The sequence below is a fragment of the Penicillium lagena genome (assembly GCF_028827675.1).
Source record: "Penicillium lagena strain IBT 129212 chromosome Unknown utg000001l_segment0_segment0, whole genome shotgun sequence".
Classification (NCBI taxonomy): domain Eukaryota; kingdom Fungi; phylum Ascomycota; class Eurotiomycetes; order Eurotiales; family Aspergillaceae; genus Penicillium; species Penicillium lagena.
Genome location: NW_026623222.1, coordinates 2578246 through 2604226, shown reverse-complemented (window position 1 = coordinate 2604226; position 25981 = coordinate 2578246). Strand labels below are relative to the sequence as shown.

The 25981-nt window shown below is 51.2% G+C and overlaps 11 protein-coding genes across 11 annotated transcripts; 8 read left to right on the top strand and 3 right to left on the bottom strand.

The window, feature by feature from the left end:
• Positions 1-4: 4 nt before the first annotated feature.
• On the top strand, positions 5-2427 carry N7510_001126 (anoctamin family protein; the record flags this gene model as incomplete). The annotated part of the gene is made up of 3 exons (XM_056973053.1): positions 5-98; positions 152-600; positions 679-2427. The coding sequence occupies 3 exons, from the start codon at positions 5-7 to the stop codon at positions 2425-2427; spliced, it is 2292 nt and encodes a 763-aa protein (XP_056838170.1).
• A 356-nt stretch (positions 2428-2783) lies between these two features.
• Positions 2784-4298, top strand: N7510_001125 (uncharacterized protein; the record flags this gene model as incomplete). The annotated part of the gene is made up of 1 exon (XM_056973052.1): positions 2784-4298. One exon carries the CDS (start codon positions 2784-2786, stop codon positions 4296-4298), a length of 1515 nt encoding a protein of 504 aa, XP_056838169.1.
• A 391-nt stretch (positions 4299-4689) lies between these two features.
• On the bottom strand, positions 4690-7221 carry N7510_001124 (threonine/serine exporter family protein; the record flags this gene model as incomplete). The annotated part of the gene is made up of 1 exon (XM_056973051.1): positions 4690-7221. One exon carries the CDS (start codon positions 7219-7221, stop codon positions 4690-4692), a length of 2532 nt encoding a protein of 843 aa, XP_056838168.1.
• Positions 7222-8601: 1380 nt separating this feature from the next.
• Positions 8602-11191, top strand: N7510_001123 (glycoside hydrolase family 55 protein; the record flags this gene model as incomplete). Its single annotated transcript, XM_056973050.1, has 3 exons — positions 8602-8813; positions 8869-9514; positions 9563-11191. The coding sequence occupies 3 exons, from the start codon at positions 8602-8604 to the stop codon at positions 11189-11191; spliced, it is 2487 nt and encodes an 828-aa protein (XP_056838167.1).
• A 129-nt stretch (positions 11192-11320) lies between these two features.
• On the top strand, positions 11321-11905 carry N7510_001122 (uncharacterized protein; the record flags this gene model as incomplete). Its single annotated transcript, XM_056973049.1, has 1 exon — positions 11321-11905. One exon carries the CDS (start codon positions 11321-11323, stop codon positions 11903-11905), a length of 585 nt encoding a protein of 194 aa, XP_056838166.1.
• A 321-nt stretch (positions 11906-12226) lies between these two features.
• N7510_001121 (putative GPI anchored protein) lies at positions 12227-12750 on the top strand (the record flags this gene model as incomplete). Its single annotated transcript, XM_056973048.1, has 2 exons — positions 12227-12335; positions 12380-12750. The coding sequence occupies 2 exons, from the start codon at positions 12227-12229 to the stop codon at positions 12748-12750; spliced, it is 480 nt and encodes a 159-aa protein (XP_056838165.1).
• A 596-nt stretch (positions 12751-13346) lies between these two features.
• Positions 13347-13918, bottom strand: N7510_001120 (putative GABA permease (Uga4); the record flags this gene model as incomplete). The annotated part of the gene is made up of 3 exons (XM_056973047.1): positions 13347-13447; positions 13509-13761; positions 13841-13918. The coding sequence occupies 3 exons, from the start codon at positions 13916-13918 to the stop codon at positions 13347-13349; spliced, it is 432 nt and encodes a 143-aa protein (XP_056838164.1).
• Positions 13919-14565: 647 nt separating this feature from the next.
• Positions 14566-15716, bottom strand: N7510_001119 (uncharacterized protein; the record flags this gene model as incomplete). Its single annotated transcript, XM_056973046.1, has 2 exons — positions 14566-14960; positions 15014-15716. The coding sequence occupies 2 exons, from the start codon at positions 15714-15716 to the stop codon at positions 14566-14568; spliced, it is 1098 nt and encodes a 365-aa protein (XP_056838163.1).
• Positions 15717-17390: 1674 nt separating this feature from the next.
• Positions 17391-18376, top strand: N7510_001118 (NmrA-like family protein; the record flags this gene model as incomplete). The annotated part of the gene is made up of 2 exons (XM_056973045.1): positions 17391-17651; positions 17705-18376. The coding sequence occupies 2 exons, from the start codon at positions 17391-17393 to the stop codon at positions 18374-18376; spliced, it is 933 nt and encodes a 310-aa protein (XP_056838162.1).
• Positions 18377-19900: 1524 nt separating this feature from the next.
• N7510_001117 (basic helix-loop-helix domain-containing protein) lies at positions 19901-20813 on the top strand (the record flags this gene model as incomplete). Its single annotated transcript, XM_056973044.1, has 2 exons — positions 19901-20224; positions 20286-20813. The coding sequence occupies 2 exons, from the start codon at positions 19901-19903 to the stop codon at positions 20811-20813; spliced, it is 852 nt and encodes a 283-aa protein (XP_056838161.1).
• Positions 20814-23256: 2443 nt separating this feature from the next.
• Positions 23257-24937, top strand: N7510_001116 (putative amino acid permease family protein; the record flags this gene model as incomplete). Its single annotated transcript, XM_056973043.1, has 2 exons — positions 23257-23422; positions 23484-24937. 2 exons carry the CDS (start codon positions 23257-23259, stop codon positions 24935-24937), a joined length of 1620 nt encoding a protein of 539 aa, XP_056838160.1.
• Positions 24938-25981: the final 1044 nt, after the last annotated feature.

Here is a 25981-nt window from a genome sequence, read left to right as displayed (position 1 = left end):
CAAGATGTCTTGGCTCGCAGGGTATGGCAAGGATGCCGATGAGGAGAACGACAATCTCGGCGTCGACTGGGTGCTGCAGTACGAGTTTGGTGACATTGGTACATTACTCTTCACAACAATTGGCATATACTGGTACTGACGGACCCCTCAGACCAGGAACAGGCCATTGCAGAATACCGCACTCTCATCCACGACCTGACCGAAGCTGGTCTTCGCGTCCAGGTCCGCCACGGCCATGGTGCATCTCTCCTGGTCTGCGTCCGCGTCCCGCGCGACCAGTTAGGCCGCATGATCCATAAAGCCAGACTCAAAGACTGGCTGTGTGGAATCACCCACAGCTTGCCCGTGGGCGACGAAAACGCGACTGCCGGCGCAGACACGCCCGCGGAAGAGCTTCGCTCCGTCTACCACACAATCACCTGGCAAAAAGAACTCGGCGGGGCCGGCGTCACGCCCAAATTCGGAAAGTGGAAGAACGTCACGGCCTCGTTCCCTCTACACGACCAGGACGCCTGTGGCGAACTCCTCAGGAAATGGAGCAAAACAACGGTGTTGACCGCCAAGGATCTGGATATCATTCGAGCATTATTTGGTGAAAAGGTTGTTGCTTCTTGCCTTCGTCGTCTGCTGCCCTTGCATTTGTCCCACTAACAATGCTGGACGATCCCGTCCTTGCAGGTTGCATTCTACTACGCTTTCATTCAATGCTATTCGCTATTCCTCATTGTGCCCGCGGTGCTGGGAGTCATTGGCTGGAGGTATCTGGGCCCGTACTCGGTTCTCTATGGCGCCGTTCTGTGTCTCTGGTGTATTGTGTTCGTCGAGTACTGGAAGATTCGCGAGGCCGATCTCAGCCTGCGATGGGGTGTGAAGGGCGTCGCGCGGCTCAAGGTCAATCGTGTCCAGTACCAATGGGAGAAGGAGATCCGAGATCCGATCACGGGCCAGCTCGAACAAATCTTTCCGGCGTGGAAGCAGCTCTTGCGCCAGTTACTCCTGATCCCGTTTGCGTCTGTCGCGACCCTGGCTCTCGGCACGTTGATTGTGGTCACTTTTGCCTCGGAAGTGTTCATCTCAGAAGTTTATGATGGGCCACTGAAGGGGTACCTGGAATTCGTGCCCACGGTTCTCTTCTCGCTCTCCCTCCCCATCATTAACCCATTTCTAACCAACATGGCGACGTGGTTGACCGACTACGAAAACTACCGCACGCAGGACCAGTACGATTTGGCCCAAACGCAAAAGACCTTTGTCATGCATTTCATTACGGCCTTTCTCCCTACCATCCTGACTGCATATGTCTATGTCCCATTCGGGGCATTCATCGTGCCCCATTTGGACCTCCTGCGGCGAATCGGCCTCGAGACCAAGTCGATCAAACCATACACCGACTTTCAGGTGGACACTACCCGGCTTCAGAAGGAAGTGGTTTATTTGTCGATGACGGCACAGGTCCTCAATTTCGGCCAAGAAGTGGTGCTGCCCTATGTCAAGCAGACACTATGGCAGAAATGGCGCAGCTACAGCGACCGCAAAGCAGAAATGGGCCGCAAGCGCAGCTTATCCAGAGCGGCCAGTCTCTCCAATTTCCTATTGATTGACTCGCCAGATGAAGCATCCTTCTTGGCACGCGTGCGCGCCGAGGCCGATGCCGACGAATACAATGTCGAGGAGGATATCCTGGAGATGTGCGTGCAGTTCGGATACTTGGCCTTGTTTGGCGTGGCGTGGCCCCTGGTGCCCCTGGGGTTTCTGCTCAACAACTGGCTCGAACTGCGTGGCGATTTCTTCAAGTTGACTCTCGAGTGCCAGCGCCCGCCCCCCATCCGATCGGACTCCATCGGCCCCTCGCTGCTAGGGCTCGAGTTCCTGGCCTGGCTGGGCACACTCTCCACCGCAGCCATCGTGCATCTCTATCGCGGACCTATCTCCGATGTCCGCCTATCCTACCTCCTACTAACGATCTTCATCGCGGAGCAAGCCTACCTGGCCACCCGCTTCGCGGTCGCCACCGCTCTGCGAAAGATCTTCTCAGATACCATTTCCCGCGAGGAGGCCCGGCGGTATGCAGTCCGCAAGGGCGTCCTCACAGCACGCACCGCAGCAGCAGAAGCAGGAGCCCCCGGCTCCCTCGTGTTGTCGACCACCAAGCCTCGGCACCGCGTGCGTTTCAACGAAAAAGTCAACGTCTACTGCTCCACGACAGCTATAGAACCCTCGCCAGATGGCACTCCATCACCAACAGGTGAACTCTCGCACGACGAAGTCCTGTGTGGATCCGACCGTGAGGCCCAGTTCTGGAACGGGCCTAAACACACTCACATTTCGACCACGACCGATATGACGGACGCGGGGGTCAAGCTGATCCGCGCACTGAATACGCATAGAACCGCAGGGCATGCGCAAAAAATGTCCAAAGCTGCATAGATTAGTTCTAGATATTTACTACTGTAGAAGTATGTCAGTTGAAATGTGGTTGCCTTGTGTACTGTACGTGTTCAGCCCTACGGGATTGCCAAGCCGGCTAATGCCGATCCTTATGGCCTTATTATCAGACTTGCTCCCGTGGTTTTCCTCCCATCTCTTCTCTTCTTTTTCTTTTTTTACTTTCCTCTTGCCTTCTTCTTCCTCCCTTACACTCTCTTTCTCCCTACGTGGACATCCACTGCTTCAAATCCTTCTTTCTGTCCAAATCCACCTCACCCTTCGTCGTGCCACTCAAACAATGTCTCCCGGAGTGTGAAATCCTCCCAAATCCAACACATGCCCTCCCCCTTCTCACCATGGCGACGACGACACCCGCCGCCTCCTCCTCCTGCGACACTCTCATCACCCCTTCGTCACAAGCTCACATCGCCCACCCTTTCTCAAAAACCATGGACGACTCCGACGTGGAACTCGCAGTCCTCGGATCCACTCCACCACAGCCGATAATCCCCAAACTCCTCCGCGAAGCAAGTGACCTTACCTGGCGTGAATCCCTCGAGTCAACAAAAGACACCGTTGTCCTGGTCCGCCGCGGCGGTCGCTTTCGGCTCTGGCAACAGCAGCAGTTCAAAAATAGTCTCCTCGCCAGCGTGGGATACCTCGAGCTAGCGAATGCAGGCGACTTCGCAGCTAATGTCTGGAACCGGATCCCCGTGCCGCGCTTTGCTGCTGTGCTGATGGGCATTGGCGGCACGTTTGCGTTGGGGATGGCCCTTGTCGCGGTGAAGGATTTTCGACTCTCGTGGCGGAATGTGAAGTTGTTGCGCGCGGAGAGGGAGTATCTCCAGCGACTGCGGGTTTATCATGAACGAAACCCTGAGTTGGCGAGCCTGTTTGACAGTCGATTGGGTGTTGGGATTCGTGAACTCGGCACGGAGGTCGTGGACCGCATCGTCATGGATGTGCTCATGGGCGCGGGCTCGGTTCTTGTTGGTATTGGGACGCTGATGGCGATCGGCGGAGCGGACCGCAGAGTCTACAAGGCGAGCAATCTTTTGTCTGGGTATATTGGCAACGCGCTGGCCGCGATATTTGGTCTTGTCAACGCTATCTGGTCGGCGTACCTTCTGCACCGGCTCCGCGTCCACGACGCGGCTATCCTCGCCCAGAAACCGAGCGACACTATTCGCAGCAGGCTGCAGGTTCGGTCTAGCTGCTTTAAATGGCATGCCTTTGTGAATGGGCTTAATGGGCTGGTCGCCGGCGCCGCGTCGATGGTTACGGCTGAGCGCTGGTGGGGATATGTTGTCCTGATCCCATGCATCGTCTCACTGATCGTGTGCAATTTCTTCTGGAGAAAGAAACTGGGTTATGATAGACCTGTGTTGGGTGATTTGTCCTCTGCGAGTATGCAGCTTACACCCTTGTTCGAGGATTTGGAGTACGCTATCGCCATGCAGCGGGCTCTCGCAGACGCAGAGATCACCTTACCACAGAATATTGTCCAGACTGACTCGCTGGAGTCGGTCCTGCAATTTATAACGAGAAATAGAATGTTGGAGCAGTACGGCGAGTCACTTGCTTGTGACAAGAACACCCGTGGAATGTTGTCAGAGTGCGCTCGACGCGGTCCCCTTGGTGACGAGATTCTCCTGTCGCCTCCCCTCCTCATCGCCCTTTCCACATCTCCCTCTCGATCCAAAATTCTATTGGATCATGCGAAAAGATTCCTTGTTACGGACGGTTACATTGCATTTGTGCATCGTGAACGACACCTTCTAGAGCTTTTGGGGTACGCCGCCTGGCGGGACCAGACGACGTCCACATCTACATCCACATCCACATCAGCGACCTCGATAGATCATGTATGATATCTAAATTGGGGTTAACTTGATGTCTTATATCGCCTGTTAACCTTCGTTTTGTTGGACGCTTTTTGAGCGACCTCGTGGCTGGTTCCCCGTCTTTCTTGACCGTGCATAGCGTTGTGTTGTTTAGCTGGGGTTGTATAGATGGGGCATGTGTTTATTTATGTCATGTCAGATTATTATCGGTGGTGCTCAGCAGGTCTGTAGTCAAATTAGAGTCCCTTTGTAGGGCATTGAAAATACTTTATGAAGTCATATTCGGATATCCGATATCCATCCCGTCCTTCATGATTCTAAAGAAATACCAGTCTGATTCTTATGAACTTTCCAATGTATATACAATCAATTCCAGTTCCAGCAAGCACTCAACTCGGGATAGCTCACCAACATCAACTTAAAAACTGAACAATCCACTCCTCCGCTTGCCATACGGATAAACAATCAATGCAGCCAAAAAGAGTCCCACCGTAATCCCAATAGCAACCTGGATCATACCGAAACCTAGACTAAATATCGAACTACTAGACAGTCCCGCCCCAGGCGCAGAGTTCGCAGAAGTTTTCGATGAAATATTCTGCCGAATCTGATCTGCAGACTGCACGCCTGTGATCAACGAGCCTGTCGCCGCGAGACCTGATGGCACCAGGACGAAGATTCCAGGTAGAATAGCGGTTGCAGCGTGTCCGTGCCAGAGACGACTGTACAGGTTTCCCATGATGCCGATCGTGAATGCGCCAACCGTGTTCGCGACTTGCGAGTTCGAGCCCAGCTTCTTCGTACTGAAGTAGTTGCTGATATACCCCGAGATTGCGATGATGGTCATCGGCGGCCCTTGTTTCCATTTCCCTTGGTTGATGATCAGAAGCCAGACGGACATGATGGCTACGAAAGGAAACCGCTGCAGATAGGGATTCTTGAATGCGCCTTCTGGCGGGCAGGTGATGGACGATGTGGCGTGGTCGTCCATGAGTCCGTAGAGGGTTGTGCCAACGGTGATGCCATAGCCAAGAAACAAGGAGAAGATAATTGCGTACACCATTCGGATGGAACCTGCGATAATTTGGTGGGACTGTAGCTCGAGACTGCTGCAGAGCACCAAGAACCCGGGGAGGATTAATGCAATTGAGGCTTGTGCGATGGCTGAGAAACAGAATAAGTTTCCCTGTCGTTTCCCATCCACGACGGTGCGTGGGATACTGCCAAAGGCTCGAGCGAGGAAGGATGTCAGCACTGAGGCTGTCACTTCGAAGACGTTCGAATAGAGCACCGAGTGTGGTGCGGCAACGTTCTGCATCGCGCCTACGAGACACCCGTTGATGAAGATTATGGGCATGTCGATGGGTCGAGCGTTGAAGGCGAACGGGCCGACGGTTGCAGTAGCCAGACCGTACACCAAGACGACAATGAACTTGTTGAATCGAGGCTTTCTGTTCTGAATATCGTCCAGTTCCTGGATTGCCTCTTCAATGCCGATCACGTCGTGGATGACGTTTTTATAGATCAGATGGGTATCTGAGAGACGAGCGAGGTCGACGCTCTGGGCAACGCGGACTAGTTTAACTTCCGTTGTGCGCGTCGAGGGATCATCAAACGACATGACCATGCAGCCTGGCAAGTAGAGAAACTGGCTATCCACCTCCAGCACCTTGGCGGTCATCTGCATGTATTCTTCCAGTCGATGGGTCGGCGCCCCGAAAGCCATGAGGGCCTTGCAAAGTTGCATGATATACCGTTGTCGAGCGATGATCTCGGCAATGTGCACCGTCACTCGGATCTCATCCTCCAGTCTCATATTCCCGCTCGAAAGTTTTCCTTGTCGTTTGGACGCTGCCGACATAACCTCACTGGACACCGGGGTTGTTGCTCCGCTGATGTTTCCCGATCCGGCTCCAATCAGAGTTGACGTCGAAGCATTCGGTGGTTTCTTATACCACTTAGGCCTATCCCGCTTGCTGGGTGTCGCCGCGGTCGAAGTAGCACCCGACGCTGGACCGCGCGGTGTCGAAGTATCGACAGAAGACTGACTTGATGTTCGAGACATACCGGTGCCACTGGCCCCCTTCTGGCCTTGGCTGGGATTATTGAGTTTAATCAACTGCGACAAAATCCCACCACCACCAGAACGATATCGAAGCCCCGAGTCGAGGGCGGACTCATCCTCTCGTCCGCTGAATTCGGTTCCCCACTGGGGGTACGGTCTACCGCGACCTTTGCGACGCTTGGCCGAGTGATCTTGTGTCAGATCTCGCACCAGACGATGAGCTTCGGAGCTGGTTGCTCCCTGGTGCTGCCGCTTCTCTTCATCAGTCTTTTGATTGTTGTCTGTGACGTCTGACAGAGGAACTTCTCCTCCAGACGCCCATTCTGGTCGGTACAGACCGGGTCGTAAATCATCTCCATCAGCGGCAGGACGTCCCAGCACGTTGAGTATGCTTGTCATTCTGTGTTTGATGGATTTCGTTACTGAATGGCACCGATCTCTAACGCTGGACGGCGCCCATCGCTCGGGATTATAGATTGGTTTCTTGTCCTCTTCCGGTGCTTTCTCATCAGCAGCCTTGTCTTCTTTGTTTGTTGTCCCATCAGCCTGGTTGGTCCGATCCTGCCACGGCGTATCTGAGATATCCGTAGACTCGTGCGAGTAAGGCATGGTTGGCCGATGTGGTAGTCCCTCGCGCTGCGATCTATCCCACTCCGCATGCAGATCCTCTGGCGGAGGACCTCGAGGCGCCTCTCGAGAGAAACTGGCATTTGATCGAAACCGGACACGCGGCATGCGAGATGCTTCGCCCGGCTGGTTGTTTTCCGAATCCCCATTTTCTTGGTTTCCTGGTGGAAATCCCGCTTTTTCGGGATCTCGGTCTCTCAGTGTCCCGCTGCTATTGTGGATAGATGAATCCTCGCTGCTTCTTTCCTGCTCGGACATGGAGGCGACAGGAACTGCCGTAGCCTCACTGGTTCAACATCGGGTGTTTTTCGCTACAAAGAATAAGCTGAGAAAGCTGAGGTTTTTTGCGTCACCATCCCGCTTACCATGTGCCGTCAATGTCCTTGTTCGGAAGGCCCTATTTCTATCACCACGATCCGTGGCCAAGTGAATGATCGATGTGAGGGATGACACTTACTTTGTTCTCGAAGTCCAAGGACGTCCTTTTCGTAAGCGCGAGATCTTAATGAATATATGATAGAGCGGTGTTTCTTTGGCCAGACCGACTGCAAAGCGATCGATGAGTCGTTTAAGGAGTCTTCAGTAGCAGTAGCAGAGCAACAGTTTACCAATATACTTTCTTCACTGTTATGAGCTCATTGAGGCAATATGTGCGGAAAGTACTATAGAAGTTTATGCTTTGTTGCCGCGCACGACCCACGGCTCTCGATGCTAACGTCACTATATCGGAATGACAGTCCGCAAGTCAGATGGATAGTTTACTGGAGAAAATTTAGTGACAGCCTGTAAGATGCACGAGTTTCTAAAATCTAAGCCAATTGTAAATTTTCAGTTGTTTGTGTTTCGCAGTATCTTCGGCCTTCAGATGCTTTGGCAAAAGGAACTAGGGCGAACACGGAACAAGCCCACTTCTTTGCTTCTTGTGGATTGTAAGTGGAGGTAGGTATGTTCACATATTTGGCTGGTGCGTTCTTCTCTACGGCATGCTATTTTAGCTTGTCCCGTTTCTAGGACAAAACATAACCCCTGACGCAAGGAGTTGGTCCGGTCGATGCCACGTCCCGAATTTTAGCCGTAGCCATGTGGCTTTTCAGAGTTTCGCCATCGCTAAAGGTCAATATTGATCATTACTGTAAACTCTAAAGATATGTCCTTCGTGTGATTTTAAGGAAATTTTTACTTTAAATCAGCCACAAGGAAGGAATCAATCGCCCAGACACGATATTCCTAATCTGGAGAAGGATAAGCCAAGACAAATCCCATGATGCTACGAGATCGCACACTACATAGATCCAATACATAAATGGAAAAGCCTTGCTGAAGTCCAATTATTTGACACCCTCGGCTTTGCACCCACCTCTCACCGGCACGTTCAAAAATCCCGGTTCTCGCAAGGGGCGACGATCGGCCCAACCCCCCAGCCTGCATTCCAGATCCAAGATAATCACCACCTTGACAGGCCCATAGCTACCCGTGGTAGTCACGTTCCATGATTCTCTGTTGCGAGGCTCTCAAAAATATTTTGAGTTTTGTCATTCGTTCTTTTCTACAAACTTCTTGTCTCTCTCGTTCTTGTGGCGTATGTGGGATTGGGATTGATGCGAGGACGAGGAGTGATTGAGGACTGACTATTAAAGGATGTGGAACACCTTCTCCTTCACTGCGTTCGCAGCGGTTATTGTTACAGCTTCGAGCGCAATTGTTCCCATTGGACCGATTTACGAGTTCATCCCAACTATTCCCGAGTCTATTCGATCTATTCATGCTCCCATTCGATCAATCCCCTCGCCGCCGGACTGGCTGAATCCTTACGTTCATGAAAATTCAGCTCCGGCGTCTTCGCATGTGATGTATCTTGTTTGTGGTGAAAATGAAGCATTCATTTGCTAATTTGTAAACCTACAGCTCGAACAGTCCCAGTTTCGCGGCCGCCACGAAAGCATGCCCCGGTCCCGCAGTCTCGTCGGGTACATACTGGCTCGATGATCAAGATCATAGCGGAGATGGCGCGGGATTCGCACCTTACGCCAATACGACGAACAGATACCCGGTCTATCGCAATGTCATGGACTACTCAGTTGTCAATGACGGCTCGGGCGACCAGACAAGTAGCCTGCAGAAAGCGATCAACGACGACGGCAACGGTGGGAGCCGCAAAGGAAAAGGTGTAACGCGGTTTCCTGCTGAAGTGTTCTTGCCTGGTGGTACGTATCAGTTGGAAAGCACACTGAACTTGACAGTGGGCACTATCATTGTTGGAGACCCTCTGAACCCGCCTATCCTCGCCGCCGCTGCGAACTTTCGTGGCCAATATCTCCTCATGGGATATGATGAAGAGAATGGACCCCCGGAGACCAGCTTTATGACGCTCATGAAGAATGTCATCTTGGATACCACAGCTGTCAACGCCAACAGTACCATTACTGCCCTGCAGTGGGGAGTCGCGCAGGGGTCTGGCTTGACAAATGTGCAAATTCGCATGCCGATAACCTCGACCGGGCATACTGGAATTGATATTAATGGCGGATCGACTATTGCTGTGACGGATGTGGTGAGTTTAAATGCGCTATCTTTGGGTTATTAACCTAACAAAACACAGTACATAACCGGTGGCGCGGTTGGCATTAAGAATTCGAACCAGCAAGTCAACTTCAAGGATATCTATTTCAAGTCCTGCGGCACTGCTTTCGATGCGGTGGGAGGATGGACGGTGCTGCTCGAAGGTGCTATCTTCAATGACTGTGGGACTGGAATCAACATGACCGGGAACTCGCTGGGGAGTTTGGTGCTTCTCGATTCGACATCGATAAACTCGGGCCCTGTCATCAGGTTTTATGACTCGTCCAACGATCCAGGAGGCCGAAGTAGCCAGTTCACCATTCAAAATTTGGCACATGATACGAACGCTCCTATTGCGGTTGACGCTGAGGGCAATGTCCGACTGCCCGCCACCCGCCATGTCGACACTTGGAACTGGGGCACTATTGCCCCCGGTAGATACCAGACTGGGGGAAGTTGGACGACCACGCGTTCGGAGAATCTTCTTGTGGACGGGAAATATTTCACCAAAAGGCAGCCCACCTATGGTGACTTCAATAGCGACCAAATTGTCAATGTCAAGACTGTTCCCGGCTACATGGTCTCGGGCGATGGCTTGGCAGACGATACTGCATCCTTGAACGCCATCTTGGCGCAGAATGCCGCCGACTGCAAGATCAGCTATATCCCCTTTGGAATTTACAGAGTCACGAATACCATACTGATTCCGGTGGGATCTCGAATCGTGGGTGAAGCGTGGTCCGTTATTTCTGGGTACGGCGATGCTTTTGGTGATGCCAATAACCCTAAACCTGTCGTGAAGGTCGGGAACCCCGGCGATGTGGGCCTAATTGAGATTCAAGATATGCGCTTCGCGGTAGGCGAGATTCTCCCCGGGGCCAAAATAGTCGAGGTCAACGCCGCCGGCGAAACTCCTGGAGATGTGGGACTATGGAACACGATGGTGACAGTAGGCGGCACGGCCGACACGAACATTTCCCGCGCCTGCACATCACAGGACCCAAAGGACTGCATGGCCGCGTTCATGGTTATGCATCTGACGGAGAGCTCGTCGGCATACATCGAGAACTTCTGGGGCTGGACTGCAGATCATAATCTGGACAGCAACTTGACCACCATCATCTCCACCGGCCGCGGAGTCCTCGTGGAGTCGACCAAGGGCACTTGGCTGACCGGCACAGGCTCGGAGCATCACTGGCTCTACAACTACAACTTCCACAACGCGCAGAACGTCTACGCCGGGATGCTGCAATCGGAGACCCCGTACATGCAGGGTTCTGGAGAGCTCCAGGCAGCACCAGCGCCCTGGACTGCCAACGCACGGTACGGCGATCCAGACTATTCATGGTGCGCAACAGATGATCAGAAATGCCGCACTGCGTTGGCCACCAATGTCGACGGCGGGTCCAACATCGCGCTGTATAATTCGGCAGCCTGGGCTTTCTTTGATGGACCGTGGAATGGGAAGTACAATGAACCTTGCAAGGGCAAATGCCAAGCAAACATGCTGCGCGTGGTTGGTGCGCCGCAGAACTTGGTCTGGTACTCGATCAGCACGCGCATGACGGAGGTCATGGTCCTGGATGGGAAGACGAATCCGCCCGAGAGGAGCCATCCCGGCGGTTGGGAGGCCATCATCCAGGCATATCGACAGTTTGCCACCCGGTGAACAATAATCATTATTATCTATACATACTAGTTGGCTGCACATATGATAGACCAATTAGAGAATAATCTGAACCTTGGTTTTTGGTTTCTTTTATTAGATCAGCACGTGACTTATTACCCTCAGGTACCAATGTTTGAGGATTCAATTATCTTTCCTGCATTATTGTTTCACACTGAGCAGGTCAATAATGATCATACAATTAGCTACTATTCCAACGTCATCAATGTGCAACGGCGCTTGGCTCCCATCATCGTCATGAAACTACACTACTATGTCAGGATCAAGCCCGCCCCAAGAGGCTTGTTACCGACCAAGTCACTGGCCCACCGGTATTCGGGAAAAGTCGCAAGGGCGACCCATCCACATCCACCCCAACGCCCACTGAGACAGCCTCTGGCAATTGATCTGTGGGGTGGTCTCCCCTTAGGCGTCAAGGGGCCTGCCTATTCCTGGGGCGGTGACTGCCGAGGCTTCCGACGCTTCCAGAAGGCAGCAGAGTTAACGGCATTGTATGCCACATTTCTAAAATCGGAGCCGATAATAATAGTGGCTGTGCTAACCTCCATCGCGCATATTACCACCAATAGTTTAATTTCTTTCCCCCAGAACACGGACGAATGGTCCCAACGTGAGAGACACACAGCTAGACTGTCGGCCGTTGGTGGACCCCGATGCAATGACGATTGGCTTTCCAGGATTATGGAGCGGACCTGAAGCTCTCGGGGGCGAAGTCATGCATCCCCTTTCGGCACCATGTCGCCGATCTCCATTTTCGCAGCATTTTGACAGGGCTGAAATGATGTCGCCACAGCCACCAGATGCCCTTTTTTGCTTGGCATCCGGTCAGAGGTTAACTAAGCCCCGTTACTATGAATACTCAGGGAAATTTCCTTGCTACTGGATCCACGCTACACATACATAAAGGGGCCATCTCTCCCCCGGACTATTGAATTCCATATCGATCAAATAATTCCACCTGAGACTACTCTTTTCCACCTCCAAAGTTTACCTCATTCTACCAAGCCCACTAGCAAAATGAAGTTCACACTGGTCTCCTCCGCCCTTCTCCTGGCCACTGCGGCTATGGCCAACCCTAACCCCGACATTCCTGACATCAACTCGATCCTCTCCCAGGCTGGCGTCGGTATCTCGAAAGGCATCAACGACATATCCGACCTTCCCGCCGAGGCTACCTCGATCTGGGGGAGGTCAAGACCGGCGGCGAGAACGCCGTCAAGACTCTGACCGGCGAAGCTGCCCAGATTGCTACCGCCGCCGAGAGCGCCTACAGCGCGGGTGTCACAGACCTCAATTCCGCCGGCTCGGAGATCGCCCACAAGTGGTCCACTGCCATCAGCCAGACCACCTTGACCAACTCCAACGGTCAGGCCACCGCTACCGAGGTCACCAAGGTGACCACGACCCCCTCCGCCTCTGCAACTGGCAGCTCAACTGGCAGCCCTAGTGGTACCACCAATGGTGCCGTTGCGCGCCCTACTGCCGTCGGTGCTGCTGTTGCTGGTATGGCCGGTATGCTCGGGATTATGGCCGCCCTGTAAATGGTGTCTGGTCTTCTCCCTGGACATTTCCGAGAATCCTAATGTCTTTGATCTCGGACCTTGATATTATTATTATACCTTCACGACTTTCCTTGACTGTGTGTTCATACGCTTTTTATCATGGTTCCCCCTAAGAGAGGGGATGGGATGGTGTTTATATTACCTACGGGGTTTGGAAAGCTGTATATATATAGTTCGGTTGTACAATTGAACAATTTGTCCATGCACAATCCCGTCAACTTCTTAAATACCTGTCCCAAGCCACTAACATTTATCTCAAACCGGAAAATCACGAGTATATTAATCGCGAATGCTAATGAATGCGCAAATCATTGCTTTGAAAATGCAACCAAACGCGAAAGAATGGCCAGACCGATTCATTCGGAGTTTGCCCAGGGTCCTCAGAGTAGTAGACGGAACTTGAAACATGCAGAATATATAGCAAGTATCATGCAATGCACCTGAGAGATGCAAAAGCAAAACCAATCCGTCTTTACAGGTTCTCCTTCAGACGTAGAGCGATAAACGTCCTGAAGGGGCACACTTGCACGGATAGTGTTATCCGGGTTGGCAGGGCTGTTCTTCTCGACTGTCATTTATGGACCAGAATACCAGCGGTGTACGAACAAGAAGTAGTAGGCCATGCAACTAGACCACACGAAGCCGTTGATAACCACGGTGTAGTTCATGTCAGATGCTGTGGTTTACGGTCAATTAGCGTTTCTCACAGACTTAAAACTGAACGAAAAGTGGCATACGCGATGGATTCGGTCCCATTGTAGGAAACATGGACAAAATGACGCCAAAGACAAGATACGCGACCGAAACATACGCAATTGATTTGCTCAGTCGTCCCGTGTAAAACCCCCCGATTTCGGGGAGTTTCGACCGGGATGACATGCGTCTGCCCATGCGTTGTTGCACCGTGTCCTGCTGCGAACGAGTGATTTCTCCCTGCAGTCCCTGCGCGTGCCAGGCCAGGATTGTTGCACCATCACCTCGGTGGCGTTTCTAGGTGTCGGAAGTAAGCAGAATGTACGAATCAAACTTGCCTCCGAATCTTTCTCTCCGATCTAGAGCCCGGACACACAGACTGTTGGATGGACCGTTCTGACGGTGGAGACCGAGTTGGTACGCACTTGTTCCTTGTTGTTTCGAGTGTCTTCATGATTGAGATGGCAGCCTTTGAATCACAGGCCGCATTCGATCATACCACAATCCGATGCTGGCTCAGTTGTGTTACTGCCTTATCTATCGCGCTGCTGTGGATCAAACTGTAGGCGACAGTTTGGCTAGATCCCAATAAATGGTCCTCCCTGCATGTTGGATAGATTAAGCCTAAACCCAGGGAGCAATACCTAATTGTCCCAGTCGTGCACGTATGTACGCTGGTGCGTATCAGGGGGTCAATTCTGTCTATAAAATGCCTTCGAACGGTATAGTCCGATATTGGCCACTATCCAAGTGTTGTGTTGGAGAGCACCCCTGTTTGGCCGTGGAATAAAGCAAATAATATGGCTACAATGGCACATAAAGAGCAATGGTATCGATATTTGAAAATTCATGAACATACAAAAAATTAACGAATACTGATGCTGTATGGACAAATAATAAATGCCGAGCCTGCACGAGCCGTCCTTCATAAAAAATGTCCTAACCAGTTACAACCTCAACCTTCCCATACATCCTCACTCTACCGTGTATGTAGCAGAGTCATCCACTTTTTTCAATATTCAAGTCAACTCAAAGCCTTGTCAGGTTCTTCATCCCAAAGATAAATGTTAAACATTCTCGAAATGTAGGAGCCATGCAGGTTTAAACCTGCTCATCGGGGGGCAACTCGCGGCGCATTTGAGCTCCACTGACTTCATTGCCACTATTAGGATGGGGGACTTCATTGCCACCATTGGAACGGGGGACATCAGCGTAAAACTGGCGCTGGTCCTGTCCATGACCCTGATCTGTGACAGTATGCTCGGAAGGAGCTGTTGACCCCTTCCTTAGCTTGGCTTCCCATTCCTCTAAGTCCTGAGCAGGATTGATGTTTTGCCAACGGACAAAGACAAGCAGTTTATAGAATCCTGAGGCAAGAAGGGAGCCAAGCAGCGGACCGACCCAGTAGATCCAATGATATCCCGGGAACGAGCGGTTGATGACGTCGGGGCCCAAGGATCGTGCCGGGTTCAGGGAGCCACCAGTGTAGTAATCACCTGAAATCAGTTGTTAATAAGTGTTTCACCCTGCAGTCTATATGACAACTTACCGACCATCTCACACACAAAGAAGGCGAGGCCAATTCCCACGGGAGCCAGAAAGGTCGACTTGTGCTTGACCACAGCCAGCATGATTATGACCAAAACAAGCTGTGCGGTCAGGAACATTTCAATGAATAGACCCTGCGAGATGGAGGTACCGCCACCAAGTCGAGTACCGAAGTTGGCAGGTCCTGGAAACAGGCAGCTCACTACACCCGCAGCGGCAATGCCACCGACAAGTTGCGCGGGGAACACAAAGAGGCCGCGAAGGGGGGCATTCCGCCAGTCACACAGAGTGCGAGGGTGACCTGTTATTGTTAGCCTGAGGATTATAAAAACTAAGATCAATTCGTTCCATACCGCCGGGTTGAAGAGCCCGCCTGTGAAACGGAAAAATGCCCAAACGTTGACCGTCAACGAGAAGCCAAAGGCCAAGGAAGAGTACAGCAGATTCGATGTGTTGGGTGGAGATCCATCCGGAGGCTTGGGCGTCATGGACACCTGGGTTCCAGCGAAGGAGAAGAACAGGAACAGGAAAGTGCCGACGAACTCTCCGAAGACACAGAGGATGTTATAGCGGATGCTGTCCGGGAACTGCAACATGGGAAGCTGGCCACGTCCACCATTATGCCCAGTAGTCGATCCTCCACCAGTCGACGTCGGCCCAAGAGTCGACTGATCGACCGACTGGCGCTTTTTGAACAAAACCATCGTGATGATCTGGGGGCAGCAATAGGCGGAGTGGATTACACGATTTTTTTTAACTGCAAAAGCACGGGATGCTCTAATAGCACTATTTAATTCACAGTAGGTAGGAACAGAATGTTGTCGCAGACGTCACTACTGGCTTGCAGAGGGTCACATCTCGATCCATGTATCATCGATCAGGGCCTGGCTCGGGACCTTGAGCGAACGAGGGTCGTTAAATCCCTGGAGCCAACTAGACTGGACTAGGTACACTCCCCAATCGGGAGGCTAAGACACAGATCATTACAGTGAGGAAGATTCTTCCGAGTGGTGAGGTCAATATTCAACAGTTGCCGGAAACGGCGATGTGGGTCTGTCTAGAATACCCACGCTGGCACGTCATTGGGCTGCCAATGTAGACACTCCACTTTTTCGGGTTAGAAAATTTATTCTAATTGGCTAGTGAGCGGACTGTGGGTGTTTATTCAGGTTAAAAGGGTCATAGAGAGAAAGTCACTCCTTGAATCAAATCTTTCGATCTGCCAATAAACGCTCAGAAATCGGAGAGTCTAGCAGCGCCATATGCGAATTCACACCATAATTGCTTCCTATCACCTTTGGAGCCATGGAATTCGTTCAGGGAACAGACCATCTCAGGCCCTCCGATGAAATGGTTCTCAGGAACACTGGGCGACTGGCAAGCCCAAGGATAGCGACCAGGTCATAACTCAAAATTTAACTGTGAAATCACTGGGTCCAAAATTTACCAGCAGGGTAAAGCTTGGACATACCGTTTTGAGTGAATATATTGAATTCATGCGATGTTCGGCTTGTCTAGTCGACCATGTCGCCTAGGGTATTTAGTATCGGACCAATAGAGAGCCTAGCACGTGCTAGGAGAGTATGCTCGGGAGCTCTCCTAATGCACAGTAATTGGAGGCCTGTGATTGAAAGACAACCGCGACCGGCATTTTTCACTCGTTTGTTCGGCCTCGGCACACGTTCCTAAACATTCTCGTCCGTGTCCTGACTGAGCTAGGCTCAGCGTTCATTCTATCGGTTATACCGGAACGAACTTTTTATGATCGTTAAGTGCTTTAATTAAGCAGTTTCATGTTGACAGTCCTATAATCGCACTACGGCCATCGCGTGCTGGTCTTTCAGAGGACAAATTGACTGCCATATCTGCGTATTCACAGCGAGTCCATCAACCCTATCAGATTGATAATGATCAGATTGTAAAGAGAGTCTCATTGGAGGACGCTTATCCGTAATGGGCTCCAACGCGGGTATGACACCTCTACTCAATGAAGTTCTGTCCTATTGTTTAAGAAATATCAGTGTATATTAAGCAATATCGTGCTCCCACCGAGAAATGAGGACATTTTCGCACTTCTGAGTTCACAGCATGAAGAGCACGTAGTGTGGAGCAACCTTTTGTGATTCTACCGACGGAGTTAACGTCATTAGCGCCAGCTTTCATCAATGCCGAAAATCCATTAAGATTTATAAGCCGATCAACATACGCCAAGCCCGAAAGAAAGAGACTAGCATATAAGACATCCAGGAACATCATATCTGGCTATTTTCACTCTTCTCCAACCCGACAGTTTCGGCAAGGCGTTCAACTCTCGATATTTGCATTACCGACTTCAAGTCCCACTTTGCCTATTACGACATACAGCGTTGCATCGCAACATGAGCGCCAAGATTGGCATCTTCCCCGCTTCGGGCGGATTGGGCACGAGCATCGTCAATCATCTAACGAAACTGGTCCCCGCTTCACAGCTCATTCTCATCGCACGGCACCCCGAGAAGCTGTCTGAATTTAGCCGAAATGGCGCCACCGTTCGGCAGGCGGATTATGATGAGCCATCCACTTTGGATAAGGCATTTGACGGGGTCGAAACGCTGATGCTCATCTCTTATGCGTCGTTTGAGATACAGCACCGAATCAACGTATGCATGAAAATGACGGAATAATTTCTCAAGGTCTAACCAAATCTCCCTAGGCCCACCATTTGGCGATCGACGCTGCCATTAAAAGCGGAGTGAAGCATATTTTCTACTCGTCGCTAGCTTTTGCCGGTATTTCAAAGGACCAGAGCCTCGCGCATGTGATGGGAGCGCACATCGCGACCGAGAAATATCTCTCTGAAAAGTCGGGCAGCCTTACATACACAGCTGTCCGTGAAGGGCTGTACTCGGAGTCCTTTCCCATTTACACTGCGTGGTTTGATCTCAAGAACCCAGCTGATGAGATTACAATTCCGCACCCTGGTAGTGGGCCAGGTGTAGCATGGGCTAAAAAAGACGAACTGGGCGAAGCGACTGCCAAACTCATCGTACAGTACACCCAGGACCCGTCGGGATTCGCTTACCTGAATGGCGAGATACTTCTTTCTGGACCACGCGAGCTTTCTCTCTCCGACACCGTCGATGTTCTGGGCCGAGCAGTCGGAAAACCTCTCAGAGTTCGTGAAATATCTGTGGATGAGTATGCCTTACTCCCGCAGGTTGGTAAGAAACATACTTATCATAGTGTGAATTTGTCGAAGGAGTGGGCCACAGCATGGGAGGCTATTAAGCAAGGAGAAACTGCTGTCGTGTCTCCAGCTCTTGCCAACATTTTGGGAAGAGAGCCCGAGGACTTTGAGACAACCATTAAGGCACTATTAGAATAATTGATATTTTAACTTGCAATTAATTTGCAAGGAGAGGGGGAAGAAAGTGATATGTTTGCAACACAGAAATCCTCAGCACAATGGAAGTTGCTGCCTCTCCAGAAGACATGGTGCCGTGATTGCCAAAGAAGTCCATGTCAATTATAATGGGTCTGGTCAATATGGATCAAGATAACAAGATCGCAAAGCTTGAGACCTTGAATTATGTGGGGGGGGGCAATTAGAGCCAAATTTAGACAACATTATTTGTCGACAGCAAAGATCCTATCCCTCCCCTATTACTCTAGATCGATCCATAGCTGGTGATCACAGCTAGCCAATCGCCATTTGAGCAAATCTACTCCGCAGCCCTTCAGAAAACTTGTAGTAGACCTATTTCGATCATGTATCTTGAAAGAATAGCAGATACAGCTAGGGGCCCATCTGACTCAGAAGTCAGCAGACATCGGGCTGAATAGGAGCGCAAGTTCGGGGCAAAAGAAAATCATGACCCAAATGACACCACGGCTGAATGCGCGGATGCCGCCTACTTGAGGACATTAAAATGAAAAGACCTTTTAGTGTGTCGAGGCCGGACGGTGGTACTTCAGCTGATCAAACATATGTGTTCCACAATGCTCTGCAGTGACCCTAGTGAGAAATATGATGGTCGGCCAAACACATCTTCCATATCCATATGCAAAGAAAATATGCTCAAGAATAGATCATTACAACCTGCTTCCGTCGAGAAACTGAAGTATGATTTTAGGGAACCCGTTAAATTAGATTCGTATTGTGCGTGCTGGTCGTGGCTTATGCTTACAGTAGAACAGGGCATTGTTGGGTCACTAGGGATAAGAGGAAAGAATAACGATAATTGCGAGGCAAACAATAACGTACAAAGGTACTAGTACTTGGTTAAGTGTGGACATGCATCATTGACTAGACGTCGGCTCCGAGTCTCGGCCGGCGGCTGCTGATCCAACGGCCCCACAGCCACTTGCTGATTTTCACTCATTTCATTGCTGGCCCGCAGTTCTTCATTGTTTTTAATTGCGCCTCTGACATCTGACTGGGTCCACAGCTCTGGTGGCTGGCATCGGAGCCGGCCACCGTTATAGGGTCCAGCCTGGGGTGACTTCGGATCGAGCTCTCCGTGGGCATTGAACTGGGAGCCATCCAGGGCTTTTGCTGGGAAATGGCAATGCCTTACATCACAAGCTAATTCTCGGTTGTCACTTTAGCCAAGGAGCGGCAAGCATGAATCTCTATTGATAGTCTCCGGGTGATACTCGGGAATGAACGCTCCTGTCCTTTTTCTCACAAGTTGGTGTTTGCCCATATATAATATTGTTGTGGTGCGGCCGACGTAAACTCAATTCTATTCCGTGGTAGCCTGCTGTCTTTATTTTTGATATCCGATATATTGCCACAGTACCGTATACCCTTTTTGCAGATGACCCGTGCCTTTTCTTTGAACCATATTTTAAAGGTCTCCCTGCTGCCCACTCCGGTCTGAGTAGAGCATCTTCAAGCATCATCACAATGGATTTCTCTCGACCAAGTTCTCTCTCCAGTCTCTCGCAGGAAGATGAGAAATTTCTCACCAGCCAACCGATGAGTCCTCAGACTCGACCAGTTGACTTCTTCCCTGTGACCAAAGAACTTTTTGATCCTCTTTCCGACAACTGGACATACGACAACGCAACCGATCTTTTGGCCTTGAATTCCACGGCCACTGATCCACTTTCTTTTGACGTGTTTAACAAGTTGGTCGACAAAGAGTCAAAGGGTTTCTTTATGGACCCTTTTGCCATTCCGGTTGGGATAAATGGGTGCACATTGCCCGTGGCGGAGGATAGCGCTTCGGTATTATCAGTAAGATGCAGCTCTTTCTCAATCAAAATATTGATTCTGACATCCGAGGAAGGAGTTTGATAGTGACGATCAAACATGGTCTTTCAAGCACCCGTCCTTCGACTCAACCACATCTGAGTCTGAGCCATCCGTCGCCCAAGTGATGAAGACAGTTCCTCCCCAATACAATGCTCATCCACAAAGTCGGGCCTCCTCTTCAGACTCAACGAACCAGAGTACACCAAATCACAAATCTCGCAGTCCATCGGAGAATCCTTCTAATCGCCTGTCTACCGGCAATCAGGATCCGCAGACACGCAATGCCGCCAAGCGCGCCGCCCACAACATCATCGAGAAACGTTACCGCTCAAACATGAATGCAAAATTCATTTCGCTGGAGAAATCCATCTCCCCCGCAAGTATTCTGAAGCATGGCCCCAAGGGTGGGGCGAGTTCTTTGAAGAAATCCGAGATTCTCACAAATGCCCTCGCCTATATCGAGAACATGCAGCAAGAAAACCAGGCTGTGCGCAAGGAATTGGGCTTGCTGAAACAGAATCTCCTGCCGGGAAGGCAGTGGCAGAATTCCAATCCGTTTTGAAATCGACTCATTGCGAATTTGTGAGCCATGGACAATGTTTTCGTCATTTTCTATTTTTTGGCGTTCCAAGGGACATGGAGGCCGGAGTTTAGGCGTAGTTAGGTCTCTCCAATCCTGATTATTGACGACAGAAAAGTCTTCTGTTTTGTGTTGTTGTTAAACTTGTCAATTTCATTTTCCATAGTCAAATAATGATGTAATAGCTGATACTGGGCTGATTCTGCTCAACTCTGCTCTGTTCTCTGCGGTCTCACCCAATCAAGTAAGTCCAAGGCATGACGTGCAGCCGGATGTACCTATAACATGTTCACCTATGGTGTGGAGCTCTGTCATCGATGGCGCGACACATACCCAAAAGGGATATACTGGGGCCATTCTCCTTATGTGCACCTTGCATATAAAGGTCTGTTCAAATTTTGTCTTCTACATTTTTATCCTCTAAAAAAAGTGCAGTCCAGAGTAAGGCAGCTTTTCTTGAGGCCATCCGGGACTTGGGATTCGACGGGTGTGCACACCCATCAAAACGATGCTATTGGTAAGAACAAAGACAATCAAGATACCCACATCATTTCAGACACTTTGATGAGAACTGATGTGTCCTCTCCGGCACGCATAACCGAGTTTTAACACACATTATTGTAGAATGATACGAATACTTTTACGCATGACCCTCCGGCCTCGGATTGATGACACCTCGAAATGGTCATACCTCGAAATCGCGAAAAAGCCGCAAAAAGTTAAACAGGAGCTATGGGCAGCTCGCGGAACCAACCCGCTTCCGGCACTATGAGCTATTGGTCAATTGATGAGGGATGCAGAGACTAGATGTCTTCCAGAATGCGTCCATCAGACCTTAAAGACGGGCGAGGCTCAAATTCCCCAATCGGGGTCGGGGTGCTGATCCGGTGCTTGAATATCACCCGAGGCCCCGAAGATCCCTTATGAAAACACGCTGTAACAGCTGTTTATCTCCCCACGATTAGTGATGCTCCGAGAAACCAATTGTCACAGAAACTCCACCGATTCAATAATCCCGGGGAGGCGTCCCAATCTACTCTAATTGCAACAGTTCCCGACCCAAACCCACCTCCCGTCCCCGAGAAGGGAAAGAGAAAGAGACTTTGGGGCCGAGACCCGGCGATACAGGCCAATAGCGATTCTACATCGGCGTTCGCAGCGGGACAGAGATATCTCTCATCAAGTGCATCGTTGTATGTAGACGCCATATTCAGCCAAGCTCTAACGACGCGACATCCGGTGTTCTCCTTGTTCAAGGCGAACCCCGACGCCTCTGTTCCGCGACAGCTTCGAGCGACACAGGGCTGCTGCCTGGTCAGCTAGAACCCCATCGTGTCGTGCTTCCCTTTTGTCTGATTATCCTGGGTCACTACTTGCACACCTCAGCAGCTTGCAGGAGCCGGGGATTATCGCGATGCTCCAATTTTCTGTCCATTCAAACGACATGAGTGTGCATAAGGGAAATCTCGGGTCATCGTGAAGCCCGCGCATCACCACTCTAGAGATAGTCAGATAGTATCTCGAATCTCGAGATATGAAAGCTTTCCGGTAGATTTGATAGCTAATGCTCCCTGTGGCAGGACTCGAGTGGCTTATCTCGTCGGATGTACTTTCCTTATCGGGAACAAGTTGTCGCCACCGATGAACTCGGCTGGCTTTACGGAGTACAGAGGCTGACAGTAGCTGGCCGATGGCGCACGGAGTGCATCGCGGCTGCATATCTGAGGCTTTTCGAGACCTCTCGAACTGGTGGGAGGAAGAAAAGACGCATTTCGCTCACTTTTCCTTTCCGGCAATGTCGTGAATTCCGATCCTTCCGATTAGGAGTAGACATCGCCGCCCGCCACAATCATGGAGTTCAAAGAACTATTCTATGACTATGGAAACAGCCATTGATCGAGGCTAGCCTGGTCCTTTCTCCGGATCATACAAACTGTACCCATCCCCCTGGTGGGGAGGACCATCCACAACCACCAGAGCCAGGCCCACTTCGAGGAAGTCCATCCGAACGGCACAGAAAATCCCCGCAAAAATCCCACAAAATCCATCTCGTGCTCATCGTTTCCATTATCAAGCGCACCCCAGCCTGTGACCAATCGCTTTGATACAACCCACAACTTTCGTTGTCTCTGTGGTGTCTGTCATTGGTCGCTCCATTTTCGTCCCCAGCTTTATCTCACTGCCCCGGTCTTTTCTGGCTGGAATTAAGTTTGCTTGACACGACGCCTCCTTGAGGGGGGTGATCCTTGCTCGACTCGACCCAGCGCGGAACGAGATCATGACCGCGAAGACTATATAGAATCCGTCATCTCGCTCGTCTATCCCCTTTTTTCCCCAGGTTTATCTTTCAGTGGAAAATGGAAGTGCCCCCCCCTCCTGCTTGCCCGTTGAATTGCTCTTTAACGCTTCCGGCTGGAATAAAACTATGACGGATCTGGAGTCGAACCAACTGGCTGAGCCTATCAAGCCGTCGCTGTCGACTGACCAAGATGTGCAAGATGCGCTCGATCTTGCGGCGCTGGGCCACGACCAGGCCTTGACGCGGAAATTCGATATGTGGAGCATGTTGGCGCTCGCCTTCTGTGTGCTGGGTATGCTCCTACTTGTCCTGAAAAAACGGTCGTCAATTCCATACTAACCTGGTTTTCCTAGGCACTTATTCCACGTTCGCCCAGGATCTCAGCAGTGGCCTGACAAATGGCGCCTCTATCACGATTCTCTGGGGTCTGGTGCTGGTCACCGCCTGTAATCTCTGTGTCGCACTGTCGCTGGGCGAGCTGACCAGCAGCATGCCGACGGCTCTGGGCCAAGCCTACTGGGTATACCGGCTGTGGAACACACCACTTGGCCGATTTGCGTCATACATGTGTGCCTGGATCAACACCTTTGGGTGGTGGACGTTGTCGGCTTCCCAGATCGCCTTTATGTCTGAGTTCATGTTGGGAATGAGGACCATGTTCGAGCCGAACTGGGCCGGCGTCAACGAGGGGTGGCTCAATTTCGTGGTCTACATTGGTGTGACCCTGTTGCTGACCGTCATCAATGTTGTCGGCTGTCGGAAAGACAAGGTGCTCCCGTGGATCAACAACTTCGTCGGCATCTGGTTCACGGGTCTCTTCGTCGTCCTCTCTCTGGCGCTCCTGATCACGGTTGGCGTGAAACCCGGTTTATCCTTCCAGCCTGCTGGCTTCGTTTTTGGAAACTGGATAAACAAGACAGGCTGGAGCAACGGGGTGGTCTGGTTTACCGGCCTAGTGCAGGCCGCGTACGGTCTGACCGCATTCGATTCGGTCATCCACATGGTGGAGGAGATCCCTGCTCCGCGTCGTAACGCCCCACGCATTATCTGGATGGCGGTGCTCTTCGGTGCAGTGACTGGGTTCATCTTCATGGTAGTGTGCTTGTTCTGTATCCAGAACGTGAAGGAGGTTCTCAACGCAGACCTGCCTTTCATCACGCTTATGCTCCAGACTATCGGTCTGAAGGGCGCCACTGTGCTGCTCTCCCTCTTCATCTGGAACGGAGTTGGTCAGGGTATCAGTATTCTGACAACCGGCTCTCGTTTGACCTGGGGATTTGCCCGTGACGGCGGCATTCCCTGGAGCCGATACTTCAGCCACGTCGACCCAGTCTGGCAAGTCCCTGCACGGACATTGTGGCTCCAGGGCTTCCTGATTGCCCTAGTCGGCGTCCTGTACCTCTTCGCTAACACTGTGCTCGAGGCTATTCTAAGTGTCAGCACCATTGCGCTGACCGTCTCCTACGCCATGCCCATTATGTCCCTACTCATAGTCGGCCGTGACAAGCTCAAGCCAGGCCCATTCCACCTGGGCCGCTGGGGCCCGCTTCTGAACTGGGTCAGCATCATCTACTGCATCATTACGACCATCTTCTTCCTCTTCCCCGGAGCCCCTAACCCTTCACCGGCCGACATGAACTACGCAATTGCTGTGTTTGGGGTCATGCTCGTCATTGCCATTGCCTTTTGGTTCATTCGGGGTAGCCGCACATACCTCCAAACGGAGGACGCCATCGCCGATATAATCATGGCGCAGCAGATGGAAGTCGCCGCCGAGCCTGTGCAGCCACCTGTTTCCAAGGAGTAGATGAGCGCGCTTATGGCAGTGGAGAGTATATTGGCAGTGTATATTGATGTTGTATCTACGCATGGGCTGTTGGCTGGCGTTGAATAGTACTCTATAATTTCAATCCGTTCTAGTACCTAGGAAATGTGTATAAAACCAATTCTTGAGTATTCATCTTTCAGGAAACAGTAGATGTGGACATATGCTGTAAATCTACGATCACTGGTTCACTGCCTAGGTACTTTTCTGTGTCACTTGCAATTGCTGTCTCATGCCACCACCACACGACCTCTCTTGGACACACCGTCTCGGAATATTATGGAACTGCGGACTTGGCGCCCAAAACGGTGCAGAATGTATAATCATGCAGCGAGGCTGGTGATGCCACGCCCTCGTCTCGTGCAGCATAAGCTCTTATATCAGTCAGAGCGCGCATGGGGGTCACTCGAGAGCAACAGTGGACCCGAAAAAAAAAACAATTGTTTACGCGCCCTGAATGCATATTCCTAGTGACCACGGCGATTTTCTGCTTATAAGACGATGCATGAGATCACTGGTGCCTGGCACCAATTAGATCCGACGATAGCTTAGGGTTGCGAATTCCGATCCGAGAACCTTGGAAAATGCTGGATCTCTGGAATCTCATCGCGGACTCCGAGAATTCACCAAGCTCATGGTGGGGAAGACATTGGCTTATTGGTCGAGAGATCTTCGCCAAGTTGATTATCCCCTTGGCAAGGCACAGGTGGTCGCATTCCGGATTTCATCGACTCCTTTACTCTCGGGTGTCTTTTGTTTCCTGAGCACTTGCAGCACAAACATAAGAGGCCGACTTTAGCCTGCTGTGGAAGGTGCGGTTGTGCAGTTTGATTCTAGGTTCTGCACGAGCTCCCGACCCACGCTAACTGATTGATTACTGGTTCTATTTACGCGTCGCGCCGTTGCCAATCCCTTCCTGTCCTAGACCAGACGAGGGGACGGTTCCCGCCGATCATCAGGGACGCTGCACCATCATCTTCGGAGGACAGGGTAGCAATGTTTCAGCGCAGGCAGGGAGATGCTTCC